We start from the raw sequence: 22,922 nt of genomic DNA, 5'->3' as shown, positions 1-22,922 counted from the left end.
TGATGTCACTGACCATTACATGGTAACTTGCATATTACGTACTGCTGTAATATGTCATGCTGCGCCGCGTTATCGACCAGGCAGAACAATCCTCCCATCCACCATAGATAATTTCTCAAATTGCTTATCCGATCTGTCTCAGCTGCTGCCTGAACCCAAACAAACAGATGAACTAGAAGAACTAACTAGCACTATGAGCACCATTCTCTCCAGAACACTGGATATTGTTGCACCCGTTAAATTAAAAAAGGTCAGAGAGAAAATTAAAGCACCATGGTACAACAATACTACGCATGTTCTAAAGAGAGAAACCCGTAATTTAGAGCGTAAATGGAAACAAACTAATTTAGAGGTCTTTAGAATCACGTGGAAAGACAGTATGTCACGTTATTAAAAGGCCCTAAAAGCAGCCAGGGCTGAGCACCTCCGCAAACTAATAGAAAATAATCAAAACAATCCAAGGTTTTTATTTAACACCGTGGCTAGACTAACAAACAAACAAGCATCACCTGAACAAAATATCCCGTTACAGTTTAGTAGTAATGATTTCATGAACTTCTTCACTGAGAAAATAGAAAGCATCAGAACCACAATTGTAAATGTTCAATCTTCAATCGCGCCTTATAATTCAGCCTCAATTATCACCCCGCAAGAACAATTACAGTGCTTTACAACTATAGAACAAAAAGAGTTAAATAAATGTATCACTTCATCTAAAACAACAACATGTTTATTAGATCCTATACCAACTAAACTACTGAAAGAAGTGTTACCTATAGTGGAAGAGCCTCTCCTTAATATTATTAACTCGTCTTTATCTTTAGGTCATGTTCCAAGAACATTTAAATTGGCAGTTATAAAACCACTCATTAAGAAACCACAATTAGATCATAATAACCTAGCAAATTATAGACCCACTTCAAATCTTCCATTTATGTCTAAAATACTAGAAAAAGTTGTGTCCGCCCAACTGGGCTCTTTCTTGCAAGAAAATGACATCTATGAAAAGTTTCAGTCTGGATTCAGGCCGCATCATAGCACTGAAACTGCGCTCGTTAAAATCACAAATGATTTACTTTTAGCTTCTGACAAAGGCTGTATCTTAATATTAGTTTTACTTGATCTTAGTGCTGCGTTCGATACTATAGATCACACAATACTCTTAGATCGACTACAAAATTATACTGGTGTTCAAGGACAAGCATTAAGCTGGTTCAGATCATACTTATCAGACCGATACCATTTTGTCTATTTAAATGGAGAAAAATCGATCATAACTTCAGTAAACTATGGAGTGCCGCAGGGATCTGTGTTAGGCCCTCTATTATTCTCAATATATATGATGCCACTTGGAAATATTATAAGGAAACATGGAATTAGTTTCCATTGTTATGCTGATGACACTCAAATATATATTTTATCACGGCCAGATGAAAACGCTAAATTATCCAAATTGACAGAGTGTGTTAAAGATATAAAAGATTGGATGACGGGTAATTTTCTTTTATTAAATCCAGACAAGACAGAGGTAATACTTACCGGTTCAAAAAACCACCCACAAAACCTCTCACATTACAACTTTAACATAGTAGGATGTCCTGTTACTTTATCCTCTACAGTAAAAGACCTGGGTGTTATATTAGATTGCAACCTGTCTTTTGAAAATCATATTTCATATGTTACAAAAACAGCCTTTTTCCACCTTAGAAACATTGCTAAGCTACGTAACATGCTATCAGTTTCTGATGCAGAAAAGTTAGTTCATGCATTCATGACATCGAGACTAGATTACTGTAATGCTTTATTAGCTGGTTGTCCTGCATCTTCAATAAACAAGCTACAGTTAGTCCAAAATGCCGCCGCTAGAGTTCTTACTAGATCAAGAAAATTTGACCATATAACACCGATTTTAACATCACTACATTGGTTACCTATAAAGTCCCGTATTAACTACAAGGTATTGCTACTGACTTATAAAGCCCTAAACGGCTTAGCTCCAGTCTATTTAACAGATCTTCTATCGCCCTATAATCCATTGTACTCTTTAAGATCACTAAATTCGAGGCTTTTGGTCATACCTAGGATATCCAGATCCACCAAAGGAGGGAGAGCATTTTCACATTTAGCTCCAAAACTCTGGAATAGCCTTCCTGATACTTTTCGTTGCTCAGACTCGCTCTCCCAGTTTAAAACTAGATTAAAGACGCATTTCTTCAGCCAGGCATATAATATTTTTAATCTTACAGTTAAATCCGGCCTCTAGTTCATAAACGCCAGAGGAGAACTGGCCCCCGACTGAGCCTGGGTTCTCCCAAGGTTTTTTTTTTCTCCATTAGGTCACCTGATGGAGTTTTGGCTTGCTCAGTTGGGGATATTTTGGGGATATTTAATTTTAATTTTATGAATCAATAAATTCCACTAGAAACAAACCTTGTTGTATTATTTTAATTTAATACTGTGAAGCTGCTTTGATACAATCTGGTATTGTGAAAAGCGCTATACAAATATACTTGACTTGACTTGACTTGACTTAAAGTGACAGCAGCCTAATAATCCTCAAACAACAAACGACAAAGAAAAAAATCACTCACTGCTCTTGACTGAATAACTTTTGTAACTTGAATGAAGATTAATCTGTTTAATTAATTAATTAATGCAGTGTTCTTTTACATTTGAATAATTTATTTGAAAATAATTTAAATTGAAAATAGTGAATTTTCTACATTTTGGTGTCATAACTGTCACACTGTCTGTTTTTGCAAAAAAAAGTTTCATGGCCGGTAAATTTTCTTAAGCCACCGGCCATTGGCAGGTCATTTCATAATCATATGATGAACTTTACACAGTTTTTGAACTGGACTGAATCAACATTAAACTGTCTTCAGCTGAATAATATGGAAGCAGATTAGTCTCAAATATAATTCACATGATTCACAAATGCATAGACAATTTCACATGCATGAAACCTAATTCACGTGCACACAAAAAAATACACGTGCGTGAAAAAAATATATATTCACAAAAAGCAATTCACATGCGCAAAATAAAATTATATACTCATAAAATACATTTCACAAATGCAAAACACAATTCGTAGATATACAACTGTGCACAAAAACCTTTGAATGTTTAAAATGTACGAGTGTATTCTTGCATTTGAATGTGCAAATCGTCATTCACGTACGAATCGCCTTAGATATGTGTGTGTGTGTTTTTGAGACTTTGCTGGCAGCATAACACTCGTAACACAGAGCAGTCGTACTCTTTAGCCAATCAGATTTAAGCTTATCAATCGACCAATCAGTATCACGTGAGGGCGGGCCTACCTACATGTTACGTCATCAGCTTTCGACCAGTTCATGGCTGAGCAGAGGTAAGCGCAGTTAATCGTTCATTTCTGTGTTTACTGAAGTTAGAGAAGTTTTAGATCAGTTGAAGCAATAGTTTATGAACTATTAACTGATGTAAGCAAGTGCTGTTGTAATCAGATGTCCCATATCGTGTCAGAAATGAAGAAGAATGATGCTTGTTTTGTTGTATTTTAGCTGAAGGCACAGACAGCTCTCACAGCTACAATCAGGCTAATGATTGCAAAACAATCATCTGTGGTCAATACCCATCGACATTGTTCTTTAAATAGTGAATAGACCTATTTTAATGAGCAGCCAGTGTTTTTTGCCATTTGTGTATGATGTTAAATTATTATTAACACTTGTTTCCCTGCATTTTATCAGGATTACTCACCTTTGGTGTGACATATGGATAGCAGTCACGAACATCTTAATTCATGTTGTTTCTTAATTCTCTTTTATACTTTTTTTTTTTGTATTTATGTCTTAATTGGTAACACTTTATTAAAACGTTTCATTAGTTAACATGAACTAATAATGAACTGCACGTGAACAGCCTTTATTATTTTTTGTTAATGTTAACATTTACTAATACTTCATTAAAATCTTGTTAACATTAGTAAATGCACTGTAAACTAACAATGAACAGCTGTATTTTTAACTAACGTTAATAAAGATTAACAAACACAGCAACAAATGTATTGCTCATGGTTATTTAATACATGAACTAATGTTAACTAAGTTATTGTACCTTATTGTAGAGTGTTAGCAATATATTCAACATGCATTACCTTATGTTTTGTGCTGTATTGTCATCGCAAGGTTTTTAAATAAGGTTTTTTATTGTCATCTTAAGGTCTTAGGACAATATTGTGAAGCATTAATTTTACTTTGCCTAGTAAAATAGGCAAATCTGATTTTATGCTGATGAGACAAAGGTACTTATCATAGAGAGGCAATTAAGATTATGCGACTAAGATTACTCAGTAAACTCTATTCAAATACCATCACTTAATTTCCCACGTCCTCTGTCTGCAACTCTTGTACTATAGGGTTTTAGTACTTTAAATATCAGGACAAAATCTTATATGTCCTAACAGAGAGGTCTACTGATGACCGGACTGAACACAATTCATTTGTTAACTTTTCACTTGATGTATTGCACTTATATTTATATACTTTAAAAGCAAAGTACACTCTGACTGGATCTCACAACTCCTGAAGAGACGTATATTTCTCTGTACTGAATATTGTGCTTCACAGTTTAGACTGTCAGTTCATGATCTTCATATGTAACAGGAACATTAATCATGATCAAGTCATTTTATATATTTTATTCCCAAAGGATTCAGAAACTTTCAAATTAATAAAACGTGTACATCAAAATGAACTATGTCTGAATCTTTTAATTCTTACAAGAACATTTAATAATGCATGCATAGCAAGGCTTTATTCCTAAAGCGTGTACATATAGTTCGCAGGAGACAAATGAATACAGTAACAATGCATCACTTTCAACCACTTGTTGAAACAACTCAAAATGGATGCTTGCAACATGACTGTTTTCAAAGAATTACAGTAGAAATGGTAAGATCACAGTACTGGTTGTCTGCAACTTCATACATCATCTGTCTTGGAAATCTGAAACAATAAAACTACATAATATATGCAGATCAAAACATGTCTCCTATATATGCACGTCATTACATACATTATCATAGGTTGAATGTGTGGTGGACAGGACATGAAACTCCATCAATACTAAAAATAAATGTTTATATTCACATGTGGACTAAACAGCAGTTAATAAACTATTGCTTCAAATGATCTCTAACTTCAGTTAACACAGAAATGAACGATTAACTGCGCTTACCTCTGCTCAGCCATGAACTGGTCGAAAGCTGATGACGTAACATGCAGGTAGGCCCGCCCTCACGTGATACTGATTGGTCGATTGATAAGCTTAAATCTGATTGGCTAAAGAGTACGACTGCTCTGTGTTACGAGTGTTATGCTGCCAGCAAAGTCTCAAAAACACACACACACATATCTAAGGCGATTCGTACGTGAATGACGATTTGCACATTCAAATGCAAGAATACACTCGTACATTTTAAACATTCAAAGGTTTTTGTGCACAGTTGTATATCTACGAATTGTGTTTTGCATTTGTGAAATGTATTTTATGAGTATATAATTTTATTTTGCGCATGTGAATTGCTTTTTGTGAATATATATTTTTTTCACGCACGTGTATTTTTTTTGTGTGCACGTGAATTAGGTTTCATGCATGTGAAATTGTCTATGCATTTGTGAATCATGTTTTTTGCGTGAATTATATTTGAGACTAATCTGCTTCCATAGAATAATGGCACTACTGTCTTAGAGCTGCTTTACAGCACAACTGAATTCTGTATGAGTCATTGATCATTATTCTCCTGTTTATCACTGTAAAGCTGCTTTGAACAATCTGAATTGTATAAAGCGCTATAGAAATAACTTGACATGACTTTGAAAACAAAGCAAATGTGTCTGTGATGACTTGAGGTCTTCTTTCCAGTTTTCAGTCTCTCATGTTCTTGCTCAGACGTGGACAGGTTTGAGTTTCCCGTCAGGATGATATCCATCCAATCCTGTGTTTAATCCAGTGTTTTTTTTTTTTTGTAGACTGGATGGTGTGTCCAACCCTGGAGAAGAAAAGCCGTTTGCTCAGTCTGACATCTATCTTTATTTCTATTGTGTGTCATTTTCCAGCAGGATTTGCACCTGCCCACACTGCCAAGAACCAAAACCTGGTTCAATGACCATGGACTGCGGCACCTTTTTGCGGGGAGTGTGATTTCACCAGTCCGTATTTTAATTCTGTGAAAATCCGACTCCCCCTGGAAAACCCATCTTGTTTTTAAGCAGTTTTTTTAATTTTAAAAAAGGGCACCTGACCGCAAAGCAATTGCTATTTTAATTGTATATCCATAAGCTATGTAAGATGTAAAATTGAAAGAATAAATAAAATAAATAATGCTTTTTGGGGCCATAATGTGCTGGAAAATAACTATTAAAAAAAATGTCTAAGGTTTCTTTACATTCTTAGCTTTAAGTGTCAATTATCACTAATAATTTGTTTTATTAGTTATTATTATTTTGTTTTGTATTTACAAAAAGACAGGTATTTGTCTCATATATCTACAATATGTAGGCTATTTGATGAACTCTTAAAGCCTATCTTCGTGAAAAAATGTTAAATATTATTATTTTTAATGACATTCATGTGCAATGGGGACAGTATACAATATTTTCCTATGAAACACAGCGTGTTTAACACACAAACGATAAGTAAAGTTAAATTAAGTGAAATTAACAGTTTTGTTTTGATAGCTGGTAGCTTTATTCCTTACCCGTCGAAGTTTATAGTTCGAATCGATCTGCCATGTTTTTTTTTTTTTTTGTGTTTTTTTTTTTGTGTTTGTTTTTTGCATCTTTTATCCACACTAGTATCCACACTCTGTTAATTTATTTAAGTGTAGACAAAGCTTCCATGCAGGATCTGGGTGCTTGTTGTGTGAAAAATCGATCGATAAACGGATATGGCAAAGGAAGTGCATTTAAACTCGCTTGCGCGTGCACGGGAAAGGGAGTGCGATTTGTCCGGGGAGTCGGATTTCGTTACAACACCGGCCCTGATAACTTCTTTCGTTATTGTTTGTGACTGAAAGCGAGAAACCAGACGGCTAACTGGTTATTGACTGCAAACAATCATTTTAGTTTAGTTTATTCGTGGATGAGACTGATTTCCGAGAACCAAGAAACTCAGTCAATGTCACCGAGGAGAGAAGCGCACCGCCCCTCGTAACGGGGCCGGAGAGACCACAGGACTATCAGCCGCCTCCAGGGAGGAAACTATTGCATGTTGCTGAATAAGGACGCTGGTGAATAAGGATGCTGGTGAATAAGGATACCCTGTAACAGAAACCGCGGAGCTCATCCGCCTAAATAACAGGCGTTCAGGTGATCTGTTGATTTATTTTGGTTCATTAGAATGAAGAAGCCATTTCAGGGGTTTTCATCCACACACACACGAGCCTAATACTGACAATACATGTAAATTAAATGCAATGAAACGGTTTGTGATTTTGCTTATTTTATTTTAATATCTTATATTATGATCTCTTACCTTGATGGGGTTTTTTTTTTGTTTTTTTTGTTACTCGTTGTTTACACGTGGTTGCTCATTCTATTCTTTTATTTTGCCATTTTCTTCCGGACAGTGGCTGTTATAGGTTATTATGCAATTATCAGACACACATATTTCCTGTCACCATCGCTGTCATCCTTTCTTGCCCTCTTTGCAAAAAAATAAAGCTGTGATTTTTTCCCACTGGTTTTCATAGCTTTGTAATATAAGAGCATTCTTTGCTAGACCTGATAATTATTTTGGTATATTATTATATCAAATCAATATTAAAAAGTAGCATTAAAAATGTATTTAAGTGTATTTTTCCTTTCATGCGATCACTACAGTGGACAGCTATTAAAAAAGTATTTTCTTGAATTTGCACGGGTTTTGATGGCATAGTTGCACATCAACCTCTACAGTGGATCCTGTTGCATCATCCTATACATTGCCACCAGTGGCAAGCCATTGTGTGTCGAGCATCTGCGTGGTTTCCACAGTTTGTACCTTGACAGGCTGTAGAAATTTCTGATGGAATCACGTCCTCATGTTCTGGTATCAAAGATATACAAAGTGCAACTTGTATGAAGTTCAATTACCTTTGCAATATTTCACATTTATATTTTTTGTATATATTTTAGTTTTCACATGATTTGATATATATTTTTTGATTGGTTTGTTAAATACACACACTATGTTTGATTATTGTATTATGTTTAATACAGTATCTCTTCAGTTTAAACCATAAACGCATGCTGTCCACTCAAGTGGACATCTGAAAATCTCTTTGAAAAATGTGTAAAATTTTTTTTATTTTTCATGCCCTAAAAGCAATAAAAATACATAGGAAAAATCCTGACAGAGTTTATCATAATCCATGCATGAAAAACTAATAGTCTAATTTTTTTTTTTAATTGATTTTAAAGAATTACAACTACAGCAGGCCTACAGTGAGTAAACAAACAAACAAACAAACAAAAAACATGTATAAAGAAACAGTGACAAACTTAAAAGTTAAGTAAAAAATGTACAAATGTTTACAGATTGAAACACACTTTGCAGCTTTCTAATTTTTCAAACCCAATATTGTTCTTAAAATGAAAAACAAAGGATTGTTTCCTCCAAATTTACATTTATGAATACTAAATTTAGTTAACAGAAGCAGATAAAGTAAGTAATATTCCTTATTATAAGATTTGTCATAAGAGAAAAAAAAACAAATAACATATTTTTAAAGCACAGTTGAAAGCTGGGTATGATTTAATACAGGAACAGAAATCTGACTAAAACAAACTGAATGAGGACAACTAAAATCCTGTCAGATCCATTGAGTGAGCCAAGTGTACGGGTTGGCCAATCTGGTTCCGTCCGTGATCGGTGAGCGCTGGCTAAATGACAATGGCACATGTTGGGGCAGTAGTTGCAGCAATGGCTGGTGTGATGTCCATTCTCCTTCATTCTTCCATACACAAGATTGAGGAAGGACATTTAGCTGTGTATTACAGAGGAGGAGCTTTGTTGACATCTCCTAAATCCCCAGGCTACCACATAATGCTGCCTTTTATCACTTCATACAGATCAGTGCAGACAACTTTACAAACTGATGAAATAAAAAATGTGCCTTGTGGAACCAGTGGGGGTGTTATGATCTATTTTGACAGAATTGAAGTGGTCAACATGCTGGTGCCATCAGCTGTGCTGGAGATAGTGAAGAACTACACTGCAGACTATGACAAGACGCTAATCTTCAACAAAATTCACCATGAGTTAAACCAGTTCTGCAGTGTGCACACACTACAGGAAGTCTACATAGAGCTGTTCGAAATAATTGATGAGAACGTAAAGACTGCACTGCAGAAGGACTTGAATGCTATGGCTCCTGGTCTCACTATTCAGGCTGTGCGAGTCACCAAACCTAAAATTCCAGAGGCAATCAGAAGAAACTATGAGCCAATGGAAGCAGAGAAGACAAGGCTGCTTATCACCGTTCAGACGCAGAAAGTTGTGGAGAAAGAGGCTGAAACTGAGAGAAAGAAGACCATCATAGAGGCCGAGAAAATGGCTCAAGTGGCAGGGATTCACTTCCAACAAAAAGTGATGGAGAAGGAAACGGAGAAAAAGATCTCCGAAATTGAAGATTCTGCTTTTCTGGCAAGAGAGAAGGCAAGAGCAGATGCAGAATATTACTCTGCTGAAAAATTTGCTGAAGCCAACAGGCTGAAGCTTACACTAGAGTACCTGGAACTGATGAAATATCAGGCCATAGCCTCAAACAGCAAGATCTACTTCGGTCAGGAAATCCCAAACATGTTTGTTGACAACAGCCGTCCAGCCGTGGGCCAGGGTGCAGCAGATTTGATGGAGCAGCTGGAGTCCTTGAGTATGAAAGAGAGTCTTAAGAAAGCGTCCAAGCCCAAAGCCACAGAGGGCCACTGAGGGGCCTGAGAGCTGTCCACCTAGCCTGGGAAAACCCAGACAAACTTCCAGCAAATTTAGATTTGCTCTGCAAGTAGTCTGGCAAAGAGCCCATTCAAGCCCATTTCTAATCCGTCCAAATCGAGGTACCAATCAGCAGAGATGGGGGACTCGAGTCAATGACTTGACTCGAGTCAGACTTAAGTCGCAAATTTTAGGACTTGAGACTTGCTTGACAAATATTAATAAAAGACTTGACTTGACTTTGACTTGATATTCATGACTTGAGACTTGACTCGGACTTGAGGTAAATGACTCGAAATAACTTGTCTTTTTAAAAATAAATATCTGTATTTGAACGCACCGCAACAATCACGTGACGCAGCAGGAACGCGCTGTGTGAACAAAAGCCGCGTGTTGTAGTGATGACGCTGAAGCGCGGGATCGTTCGCCAGCTGTGAAACGGTATGTAATGCGCAAGTTTATGATCGAATCAGAGAGGAAAAAAATGCACAAGCATGGTTTCTCGAGAGAGAAATCACAGCTCATAAGCAAACTTAAGACGCTGCTGAGACATTAAAGTCACATCGATGTCATGTGTCTTTACGGGATTTTTACGGGTTGTGTGTGAACGCAGTCTCTTATTCCGGAAAATCACTGGCAGTGTGAATGAACCTAAATCAAACTAACCCGAGTCAAATCTCGGGTCACTTAATCCGTGTATTTTCCGTAATCTCTGTGTGAAAGGGGCTTAAGGTCACACACCCTGACGAAGGCTCATTAGCCGCAACGCATAGGTGTGCAAGTAGCTACTTGTCACCTGATTTTAAAATATTAAAGCCATGATGAAATAAAGGCTTTCTATATATTTTTAATAATATTCGAGTGCCTTGGATTAATGATTTTTTTATGATCTGAATAATCCCTTACATACAAAAGCACAGCGAAAAACAAAACATTTCTTGAAAATTAAAATTGGGTTAAAATATGTTAAAATATGCCATATTCCAGTTTTTCTTACCTGCATACATCCCTTTGTACTGTCTAGTTATATGCTACCAATATAGTCTGCTATCCCAGGGTTGACTTGAATGTTAAAAGAAATATAAAAAAAATGTAACTGTAATTTAATAATAATTAATAACACATTGGTACAGAGTCTACCGTTCTCTGGGATCTGTTTTCATGATAATCGAATGTAAAGAGTCTCTAAAAACTGATTAGCTTATAACGCTAGTGTATGGGGCACAGAGTAAGTAAAAAGAAATCGCTAGTTAATACCACTAACAAGCACCCTCATTATGCTACCGTGTTAGTGTGAGGCTATTTTGAGCCTTGTTAGTGGTATTAACTAGCGATTTCTTTTTACTTACTCTATGCCCCATACACTAGCGTTATAAGCTAATCAGTTTTTAGAGATAAAACTCTTTACATTCGATTATCATGAAAACAAATCCCAGAGAACGGTCGACTCGGTTCCCATGTGTTATTACACCCCAGGTTCATTTTGCGCCGGAGTTGTCCTTTAATAGCATAATAGCATGTGTACAGTGACTAATAATTGGATAGTTTTTGGGGATGCACATAAAAGATTGTAAAAAGACACCTACACACAAAGAAAAAAAAACATACAGACTTTCGAACCTATACACAAATACACATACACAAATAAACAAAACAAAAATTCAAACTTGCAAGCACAACCATGCACACATGCAAACAAACAATACACTCTTCACTCATACACACACACACACATTCACTCACAAATATTAATGAATCAATCACACTCAATCAAATCACCTCTCTCTCTCTCTCTCTCTCTCTCTCTCTCTCTCTCTCTCTCTCTCTCTCTCACACACACACACACATACACACACACACACACACACACACACACACACACACACACACAGAGAGAGAAAGTCAAACACAACCATGGACATGCAAACAATACACCTTTCACTCTTACATATGCACACACATCATTCACAAATATTAATAAATCACTCACTCGCACAGATTAATAATGTACAATAGTCAATCCACCTGATTGACAGGTGTAAGTTTTGTGTCAATTCAATTATTACTGTTTTTTTTTCTTGTTATTCTTTTGTTAAAAAGGAAAGATCTAACTTGTTGTTAAGGATGTGTTCATGTTCCATAAGGGGATGCCAGTTTGAAGAATGCCATTTGGTGGCATAGGAACCATTATACTTGAATTGTGAATTGTTTAATATCTTTTAATGGTCTTCTGCGATGTTTGAGGCATACATATTATTTCATGCTTTAATGTTGGTCTAATTTCAGTTACATTTACATTTTAGGCTATGTAGTTTGAAATTTTATTTCTTTTTTTAGATTTTTAACCACTCAGCTGTATGTGGAAATGCATATTTAAAAAAATGTTGCAAATAAAACCATAGTCCACAACTTATGTAGTTTTAACTTATTTTAATATATAAATTCTGTGAAATCATCAAACGTTTGTATGACTTGCCGTGACTTGTGACCCAAGCTACGACTTGACTTGACTTGCTTGACATAAAGCAGTGACTTGACTTGACTTGACTTGCTTTTTACAAAATTGACTTGGACTTGCTTGAGACTTGAAGGTTAAGACTTGAGACTTGCTTGTGACTTGCACATGTGTGACTTACTCCCACCTCTGCCAATCAGAAACGTTGAGGCGGGCTTTACACGATGACGATCGCTCTGATTGGTTTTAGGTCTATTCAATTGCGCCCAGAGGCATTTGAGCGACGTCCGTTCAACTTTTAAATGCATTATTATATTCAAATTGCAAACACATGAGGACAGTCTCCATGAAAGACCCACTGGCAGATGAACGTGCTACTACATTTCTCTCTGAAACGGTAGGAAATTAAATGAGATTTAATAGAGGATTTTAACTGTGACACGATGATTGACAGGGCAGTTTACGTGACCGGATGCACAAGACAGATCCGTCCGATAAAGACAAAGTAGTATGTCCCAAAGCTTGCCTACTTTTTTGCTACACATTCAAAAGTAAATACCTTTTCTTCACAAAAAGAGTACATACTTTTATGGCATAGTGTAACTTAGGCGAATTGGGACGCAGCATATGGCTTTACACGATGATGATCGCTCCAATTCAGTGATTCCCAACCCCTGGTCCCCGGACCGGTGCCGGTCCGTGGACCCGTTAGTACCGGGCCTTGAAATATTCCCAGAATAATGTTTCTTTTTTTCTTTTTTTATAATAATAATAATAATAGTCTTTTTTAAATGCTTTTTTAAGTGCTATGACGTCATGTTATTTAATCCAAAACCTAAACAATAAATAGATTAAAATGTGTTTCTTTGAGCGCCTTGCGATTGCTTAGCAACGCGTCATATCTGAACGGACTGCAAAAAAGCGCGCTGCACCTGAAGTGACAGGGAAGTGGAGAGATGAGCGGCCGCGATATTTTTTTTCAATGGCTAATTTCATTGCGGACAGTTCTGGTAAAAGGAAAGGCGATGACCAACTCGAAAATAGAGAGAGAGAGAGAGAGAGAGAGAGAGAGAGAGAGAGAGAGAGAGAGAGAGAGAGAGAGAGAGAGAGAGAGAGAGAGAGAGAGAGAAGTCAAGCTTCATAAATACAATACCTCATACATTAGGTATATGGATATACGACAACAGGCGATTCCGTGGCGCCAAATCCGTTGTGTGTTATTTGTGGTGAAAAACTGTAAGCTGGTTTTCATTCATTTGTGAAGCAGACCTTTTTAAATTTCGTTTTATTGTATCCTGGAATTTGTGTGCATTGTTTTGGATGCATATGTTTTTTATGGATGCTCAGGAAGAACAGCTTGTCTTGTGCACAGCTACAAATATAGTAATATCAATAAGCAGTTCATGCTCACATTAAAATAGTTTTGTTCTCATTGGTCTGATCTGGTATTTTTTGTTAAAGGTTAAAGTTTAATCTTTAATTTTATACTTTTAAAAATGATTGGCTGAAATCACTAAGTTATGTGTTTGCTATTGTATTCTGAAACTGTCTGACTGTTGAAACTGGCTCTTATTTTCATACAATTAGCCTTTGTTGTCACCTGTTGGTGAGTGAAAACACTAAGTTGCTGTTGAAGTGATTGTCTTTAGTGGTTCTGGAGAGATTTGACAGGTGAAATGGACTGGTATTTTCATACAATTTGCCATTACTGCCACCTGCTAGTGAGTGAGTGCTGTGTGAGTTGCTTTGGAAGTAGACCTAATTGTATGGCAGAAAAGGGAAACATTTTGTGAACCGGTCTGAAAGTTTAAAAAGATTGGTATATTCATAAAAGTAGCCTTTGTTGCCACCTAGTTCATTATATGCAAATAAATGATAGGCTGTTACTGTTTTACACAGTGATATGTTCCAAACGATGCATCTTAAAATTGACAACTGGTCCCTGGAATTTTTTTTATGAATATGCTGGTCCCTGGCACAAAAAAGGTTGGGAACCCCTGCTCTAATTGGTTTTAGGTCTATCCAATTGCATCCAGAGGCATTTGAGCGACGTCCGTTGGTGACGCTCCTTTGGAAATGAGTCATGAATTAAGCTTTGCCAGACCATAAATAATTCAGTTACTACTGAGAATGATCTGATTTTAACCAGGCTACTGTCCACTGCCTCCTCCTCTGCAATTTCTTTCTCTCTCTCTCTCTCTCTGGGGAAGGGGAAGGAGGAGGGAGGGAAGGGGGGAAGGAGGAGGGAGGGAAGGGGGGAAGGAGGAGGGAGGGAAGGGGAGAAGGAAGGAGGAAAGAGAGAAAAGAAGGAAAAAGGAAGGAAAAATAAAAAAAGAAAGAGCTTACGTACTGCTTTATTTCCCAACCCCTTTTTTTTTTTTTTTTTTTTTTTTTTTTTTTTCTTGACAGATTGAAAGAGGAAAAGAAAAAAAGAAGGAAAAAAATAGGAGGGGGGGTGAGAAGGAAGACGGAGAAGAAAGAAGGAAAAGAAGGGAAGGGAAAGAAGAAGGAGGGGAAGGAGGAGGAGGGTGGAAGAGAAAGGGGAAGAGAGGGAAGAGGAGAGAAGGGAAGGAAAGAAAAAAAAAAAAAAAAAAAAAAAAAAAAAGCTTCATTCAGAGGGTAAGGGTGACGGGGGCATGGCAAGCTGGGCATTGTACCGGACTGATCCATGCTGAACGTCACACCTTTTTAATGCATCACAAAGCAACTGACACACACTATGCACTTCATGGTTGATCATATAACTTCCACCTCCTCATATAATTATTAATGTTGTTATTTTATTATTATTATCAATATGAGTATATTCTAATTATTACTATTTTCCTCTTTCAATCTTATTAAGTTGGCTTGAGAGAGCCAACTTACTGATATTGTATTTAAACTTATTAAGTTGGCTTGAGAGAGCCAACTTACTGAAATCCTATTTAAACTTATTATTAAGTTGGCTTGAGAGAGCCAACTTACTGAAATCCTATTTAAACTTATTATTAAGTTGGCTTGAGAGAGCCAACTTACTGAAATCCTATTTAAACTTATTATTATTATTAATCTTCTGTTAAAAACTGTTGACTCAAACTCGTCCTAGAGCTTTAACTCTACATACTCCAAACTCGGCTCAGACACTCAAACTGATCTGAAGTTAGTTGCTATATCTTTTCAGACTGATCGGACTTACGGTTTTCCTAAAAATGACGATCAAAACTCGGAAAAACTCCCATTGACTTACATTAGGGAGTTCTAAAAAATTCAAATTTAGATTCAAACTGACCAACCGACGAAAATTCAAATCAAAATACCTTGAAGACTAAACCAAACTGCCGTTCTATATACTATATGAGCCATTGAGACTCATTTAAACTAATGCACTCTAAACTCATACACTTATAAAGTAATTAACTTATAAACTCATGAATTCATAGACTTATGAACTCTAAAACTCATAAATTAATAAACTCTGAACTCTTAAACTCATTTAAATTTATAAACTCTAAACTCATTTAAACTTATAAACTAAACTCAAAAACTTGTACACTTATAAACTCATCCATTTATACACTTATAAACTCTAAACTCATAAACTCTGAGTGTGTGTGTGTGTGTGTGTGTGTGTGTGTGTGTGTGTGTGTGAACACACACACACACACACACACACACACACACACACACTCTAAACTAATTTAAACCTATAAACTCAAAACTCAAAAACTCGTAAACTACTTTAAACTTCAAACCACTTTAAACTTCTTAAGTTTAAAGCTTCCAGCTCCCAAGCAACTCCATAGCAACCAAACTTGAGTACCCTAGCAACCGTTTTGCAAGACCTATATCTCTGTATCAGAACATCGTATAGAGATGAGGTTTGGCTCTTTTGACTCATGCTAGCAAACAGCACTTCCAACATGCTACACATGCTAGCAGTGAATAGCTACATGCTAATAGCGATTAGTTGAGTGCTAAATCATGCCAAGATCATGCTAAGAACTATAAAACTCCATAGTAACCATCTGTGACAACTACCAATCACCTAGTAACACCATAGCAACCGCCCAGAACACCCTAGCAACCGCCTAGCAACACCATAGCAACCACCCAGAATACCCTAGCAACAGCATAGCAACCACCAAAACACCCTAGCAACCACCTAGCAACATCATAGCAACCACCCAGAACACCCTAGCAACCGCCTAGCAACACCATAGCAACCACCCAGAACAACCTAGCAACCGCCTAGCAACACCCTAGCAACCACCAAAACACCCTAGCAACATCCTAGCAACCACCTAGAATACCCTAGCAACCGCCTAGCAACACCCTAGCAACCACCCAGAATACCCTAGCAACCGCCTAGCAACAGCATAGCAACCACCCAGAACTCCCTAGCAACCGCCTAGCAACCACCCAGAATACCCTAGCAACCGCCTAGCAACACCATAGCAACCACCCAGAACACCCTAGCAACCGCCTAGCAACCACCCAGAATACCCTAGCAACCGCCTAGCAACACCCTAGCAACCACCCAGAACACCCTAGCAACCGCCTAGCAACCACCCAGAACAACCTAGCAACCGCCTAGCAACACCCTAGCAACCACCAAAACACCCTAGCAACATCCTAGCAACCACCTAGAATACCCTAGCAACCGCCTAGCAACACCCTAGCAACCACCCAGAATACCCTAGCAACCGCCTAGCAACATCATAGCAACCACCCAGAACACCCTAGCAACCGCTTAGCAACACCATAGCAACCACCCAGAACACCCTAGCAACAGCATAGCAACCACCCAAAGCACCCTAGCAACCGCCTAGCAACCACCCACAATACCCTAGCAACCGCCTAGCAACAGCATAGCAACCACCCAGAACTCCCTAGCAACCGCCTAGCAACACCCTAGCAACCACCCAGAACACCCTAGCAACCGCCTAGCAACCACCCAGAACAACCTAGCAACCGCCTAGCAACACCCTAGCAACCACCAAAACACCCTAGCAACATCCTAGCAACCACCTAGAATACCCTAGCAACCGCCTAGCAACACCCTAGCAACCACCCAGAATACCCTAGCAACCGCCTAGCAACATCATAGCAACCACCCAGAACACCCTAGCAACACCCTAGCAACCACCCAGAATACCTTAGCAACTGCCTAGCAACACCATAGCAACCACCCAGAACACCCTAGCAACCGCCTAGCAACCACCTAGAATACTCTAGCAACCACCTAGCAACACCATAGCAACTGCCTAGCAACCACCCAAAACACCCTAGCAACCGCCTAGCAACCACCCAGAACACCCTAGCAACCACCTAGCAACACCCTAGCAACCACCCAAAACACCCTAGCAACCACCTAGCAACACCCTAGCAACCACCCAGAACACCCTAGCAACACCCTAGCAACCACCCAAAATACCTTAGCAACTGCCTAGCAACACCCTAGCAACCGCCTAGCAACACCCTAGCAACCGCCTAGCAACACCCTAGCAACCACCCAGAACACCCTAGCAACCACCCAGAATACCCTAGCAACCGCCTAGCAACACCATAGCAACCACCCAGAACACCCTAGCAACCGCCTAGCAACCACCCAAAACACCCTAGCAACCGCCTAGCAACCACCCAGAATACCCTAGCAACCGCCTAGCAACACCATAACAACCACCCAGAACACCCTAGCAACCACCCAGAATACCCAAAACACCCTAGCAACCGCCTAGCAACCACCCAGAACACCCTAGCAACCAACCCAAATACCCTAGCAACCACCTAGCAACAGCATAGCAACCACCCAGAACACCCTAGCAACCGCCTAGCAACCACCCAAAATACCTTAGCAACCGCCTAGCAACATCATAGCAACCACCCAGAACACCCTAGCAACCGCCTAGCAAAAAACTTTCTGGTCCAAACTTTCTCAAGCCAACTTAAAGTTTGTCTCGACGAACTTTAGCATCTAGTTATTATTATTATTCTTCTGTTAAAAACTGTTGACTCAAACTCGTCCTAGAGCTTTAACACTACATACTCCAAACTCGGCTCAGACACTCAAACTGATCTGAAGTTAGTTGCTATATCTTTTCAGACTGATCGGACTTACGGTTTTCCTAAAAATGCCGATCAAAACTCGGAAAAACTCCCATTGACTTACATTGGGGAGTTCTAAAAAATTCAAATTTACATTCAAACTCACCAACTGACGAAAATTCAAATCTAAACACCTTGAAGACTAAACCAAACTGCCGTTCTATATACTATATTAGCCAATGAGACTAATTTAAACTAATAAACTCTAAACTCAAACACTTATAAACTAATTAACTTATAAACTCATGAATTCATAGACTTATTAACTCTTTAACTCATAAATTAATAAACTCTGAACTCTTAAACTCTTAAACTCATTTAAACTTATAAACTCTAAACTCATTAAAACTTATAAACTCTAAACTCATTTAAAACTTATAAACTCTAAACTCAAAAACTCTAACACTTATAAACTCATCAATTTATACACTTATAAACTCTAAACTCATAAGCTCTGAGTGTGTGTGTGTGTGTGTGTGTGTGTGTGTGAACACACACACACACACACACACACACACTAAACTCATTTAAACTTAAACTCTAAACTCATTTAAACTTGTAAACTTGTAAACTCAAAACTCGTAAACTACTTTAAACTTCAAACCACTTTAAACTTCTTAAGTTTAACTCTTCAAGCTCCCAAGCAACTCCATAGCAACCAAACTTGAGTACCCTAGCAACCGTTTTGCAAGACCTATATCTCAGTATCAGAACATCGTATAGAGATGAGGTTTGGCTCTTTTGACTCATGCTAGCAAACAGCACTTCCAACATGCTACACATGCTAGCAGTGAATAGCTACATGCTAATATCAATTAGTTAAGTGCTAAATCATACCAAGATCATGCTAAGGACTCTATAAAAACTCCATAGTAACCATCTGTGACAACTACCAACCACCTAGCAACACCATAGCAACCGCCCAGAACACCCTAGCAACTGCCTAGCAACCGCCCAGAATACCTTAGCAACCGCCTAGCAACATCATAGCAACCACCCAGAACACCCTAGCAACCGCCTAGCAACACCATAGCAACCACCCAGAACACCCTAGCAACTGCCTAGCAACCGCCCAGAATACCTTAGCAACCGCCTAGCAACATCATAGCAACCACCCAGAACACCCTAGCAACCGCCTAGCAACACCATAGCAACCACCCAGAACACCCTAGCAACCGCCTAGCAACCACCCAGAATACCCTAGCAACCGCCTAGAAACACCATAGCAACCACCCAGAACACCCTAGCAACCGCCTAGCAACCACCCAGAACACCTTAGCAACAGCATAGCAACCACTCAGAACACCCTAGCAACTGCCTAGCAACCACCCAGAATACCTTAGCAACCGCCTAGCAACACCATAGCAACCACCCAGAACACCCTAACAACCGCCTAGCAACCACCCAAAACACCCTAGCAACACCATAGCAACCACCCAGAATACCCTAGCAACCGTCTAGCAACAGCATAGCAACCACCCAGAACACCCTAGCAACCGCCTAGCAACCACCCAGAATACCCTAGCAACCGCCTAGCAACACCCTAGCAACCACCCAGAACACCCTAGCAACCGCCTAGCAACACCATAGCAACCACTAAAACACCCTAGCAACCGCCTAGCAACCACCCAGAACACCCTAGCAACCACCCAGAACACCCTAGCAACCACCCAAAATACCATAGCAACCACCCAGAACACCCTAGCAACCGCCTAGCAACTGCCTAGCAACCACCCAGAACACCCTAGCAACCGCCTAGCAACCACCCAAAATACCCTAGCAACCGCTTAGCAACACCCTAGCAACCACCCAGAACACCCTAGCAACCGCCTAGCAACACCCTAGCAACCACCCAAAATACCCTAGCAACCGCTTAGCAACACCCTAGCAACCACCCAGAACACCCTAGAAACCGCCTAGCAACCACCCAAAATACCTTAGCATCTGCCTAGCAACACCATAGCAACCACCCAGAACACCCTAGCAACCACCTAGCAACCACCCAAAATACCTTAGCAACCATCTAGCAACACAATAGCAACCACCCAGAACACCCTAGCAACCGCCGAGAACACCTTAGCAACCCACTAGAAAACCCCCAACAACTTTTTAACTTTAAACTACCTAATTTAAACTTTAAACTACTTTAAACTTCAAACTAATTTAAACTTTAAACTAATTTAAACTTCAAACTAATTTAAACTTTAAGCTAATTTAAACTTTAAACTACTTTAAACTTCAAACTAATTTAAACTTTAAACTACTTTAAACTTTAAACTACTTTAAACTTCAAACTAATTTAAACTTTAAACTACTTTAAACTTTAAACTAATTTAAACTCCAAACTATTTTAAACTTCTTTAAACTTTTTGGTCCGGCTTTCTCAGGCCAACTTAAAGTTTGTCTCGACGAACTTTTTAATCTAGTTAAGTTGGCTTGAGAGAGCCAACTTACTGATATTGTACTTAAACTTATTAAGTTGGCTTGAGAGAGCCAACATATTGAAATCCTATTTAAACTTATTATTATTATTATTCCGAGACTAAAATTTCTATATGAAACTCCTCCTAGAGCTTTAACTCTACATACTCCAAACTCGGCTCAGACACTCAAACTGATCTGACTCGCGTTGCTATATCTTTTCAGACTGATCGGACTTACGGTTTTCCTAAAAATGACGATCAAAACTCGGAAAAACTCCCATTGACTTGCATTGGGGAGTTCTAAAAAATTCAAATTTAGATTCAAACTCACCAACCGACGAAAATTCAAATCAAAATACCTTGAAGACTAAACCAAACTGCCGTTCTATATACTATATTAGCCAATGAGACTCATTTAAACTAATGAACTCTAAACTCATACACTTATAAACTAATTAACTTATAAACTCATGAATTCATAGACTTATGAACTCTTAAAAACTCCTAAATTAATAAACTCTGAACTCTTAAACTCGTTTAAACTTATAAACTCAAAAACTCATACACTTATAAACTCATCAATTGATACACTTATAAACTCTAAACTCATAAACTCTTGAGTGTGCGTGTGTGTCTGAGTGAGTGTGTGAGCGAGTTAGTGTGTGTGTGTGTGTGTGTGTGTGTGTGTGTGTGTGCGCGCGCGCGCGCGTGTGTGTGTGTGTATTTATACTTATTTATCTATCTATCTGTCATGAACTTCAAACTACTGTAAACTACTTTAAACTTCAAACCACTTTAAACTTCTTACGTTTAAAGCTCCCAGCTCCCAAGCAACTCCATAGCAACCAAACTTGAGTACCCTAGCAACCGTTTTGCAAGACCTATATCTCTGCATCAGAACATCGTATAGAGATGAGGTTTGGCTCTTTTGACTCATGCTAGCAAACAGCACTTCCAACATGCTACACATGCTAGCAGTGAATAGCTACATGCTAATAACGATTAGTTAAGTGCTATATCATGCCAAGATCATGCTAAGAACTCTATAAAGACTCCATAGTAACCATCTGTGACAACTACCAACCACCTAGCAACACCATAGCAACCGCCCAGAACACCCTAGCAACCGCCTAGTAACCGCCCAGAATACCTTAGCAACCGCCTAGCAACACCATAGCAACCACCCAGAACACCCTAGCAACCGCCTAGCAACCACTCAGAATACCCTAGCAACCGCCTAGCAACACCATAGCAACCACCCAGAACACCCTAGCAACCGCCTAGCAACCACCCAGAATACCCTAGCAACCGCCTAGAAACAGCATAGCAACCACCCAAAAGACCCTAGCAACCGCCTAGCAACCACCCAGAACACCCTTGCAACCGCCTAGCAACACCATAGCAACCACCCAGAACACCCTAGCAACCGCCTAGCAACCACCCAGAACACCCTAGCAACCGCCTAGCAACACCATAGCAACCACCCAGAACACCCTAGCAACCGCCTAGCAACCACCCAGAACACCCTAGCAACCAACCAGAATACCCTAGCAACCACCTAGTAACACCATAGCAACCACCCAGAACACCCTAGCAACCACCCAAAACGCCCTAGCAACCAACCAGAATACCCTAGCAACCGCCTTGCAACCACCCAAAACACCCTAGCAACCACCCAAAACACCCTAGCAACCACCTAGCAACCACCCAGAACACCCTTGCAACCGCCTAGCAACACCCTAGCAACCACCCAGAACACCCTAGTAACCGCCTAGCAACCACCCAGAATACCCTAGCAACCGCCTAGCAACACCATAGCAACCACCCAGAACACCCTAGCAACCGCCTAGCAACCACCCAGAACACCCTAGCAACCAACCAGAATACCCTAGCAACCACCTAGTAACACCATAGCAACCACCCAGAACACCCTAGCAACCACCCAAAACATCCTAGCAACCAACCAGAATACCCTAGCAACCGCCTAGCAACCACTC

General features: G+C 39.1%; 1 protein-coding gene across 1 annotated transcript; it reads left to right on the top strand.

The window, feature by feature from the left end:
* Nucleotides 1–8,898: 8,898 nt before the first annotated feature.
* On the top strand, nt 8,899–9,957 carry LOC307170355 (erlin-1-like; the record flags this gene model as incomplete). Its single annotated transcript, XM_079891448.1, has 1 exon — nt 8,899–9,957. The coding sequence occupies exon 1, from the start codon at nt 8,914–8,916 to the stop codon at nt 9,955–9,957; it is 1,044 nt and encodes a 347-aa protein (XP_079747574.1). The 5' UTR covers nt 8,899–8,913.
* Nucleotides 9,958–22,922: the final 12,965 nt, after the last annotated feature.

Source organism: Squalius cephalus, assembly GCF_949319135.1.
Source record: "Squalius cephalus genome assembly, chromosome: 13".
Lineage (NCBI taxonomy): Eukaryota > Metazoa > Chordata > Actinopteri > Cypriniformes > Leuciscidae > Squalius > Squalius cephalus.
The sequence above is the reverse complement of the archived record's forward strand: the minus strand, read 5'-3'. Positions and strand labels throughout refer to the sequence as shown.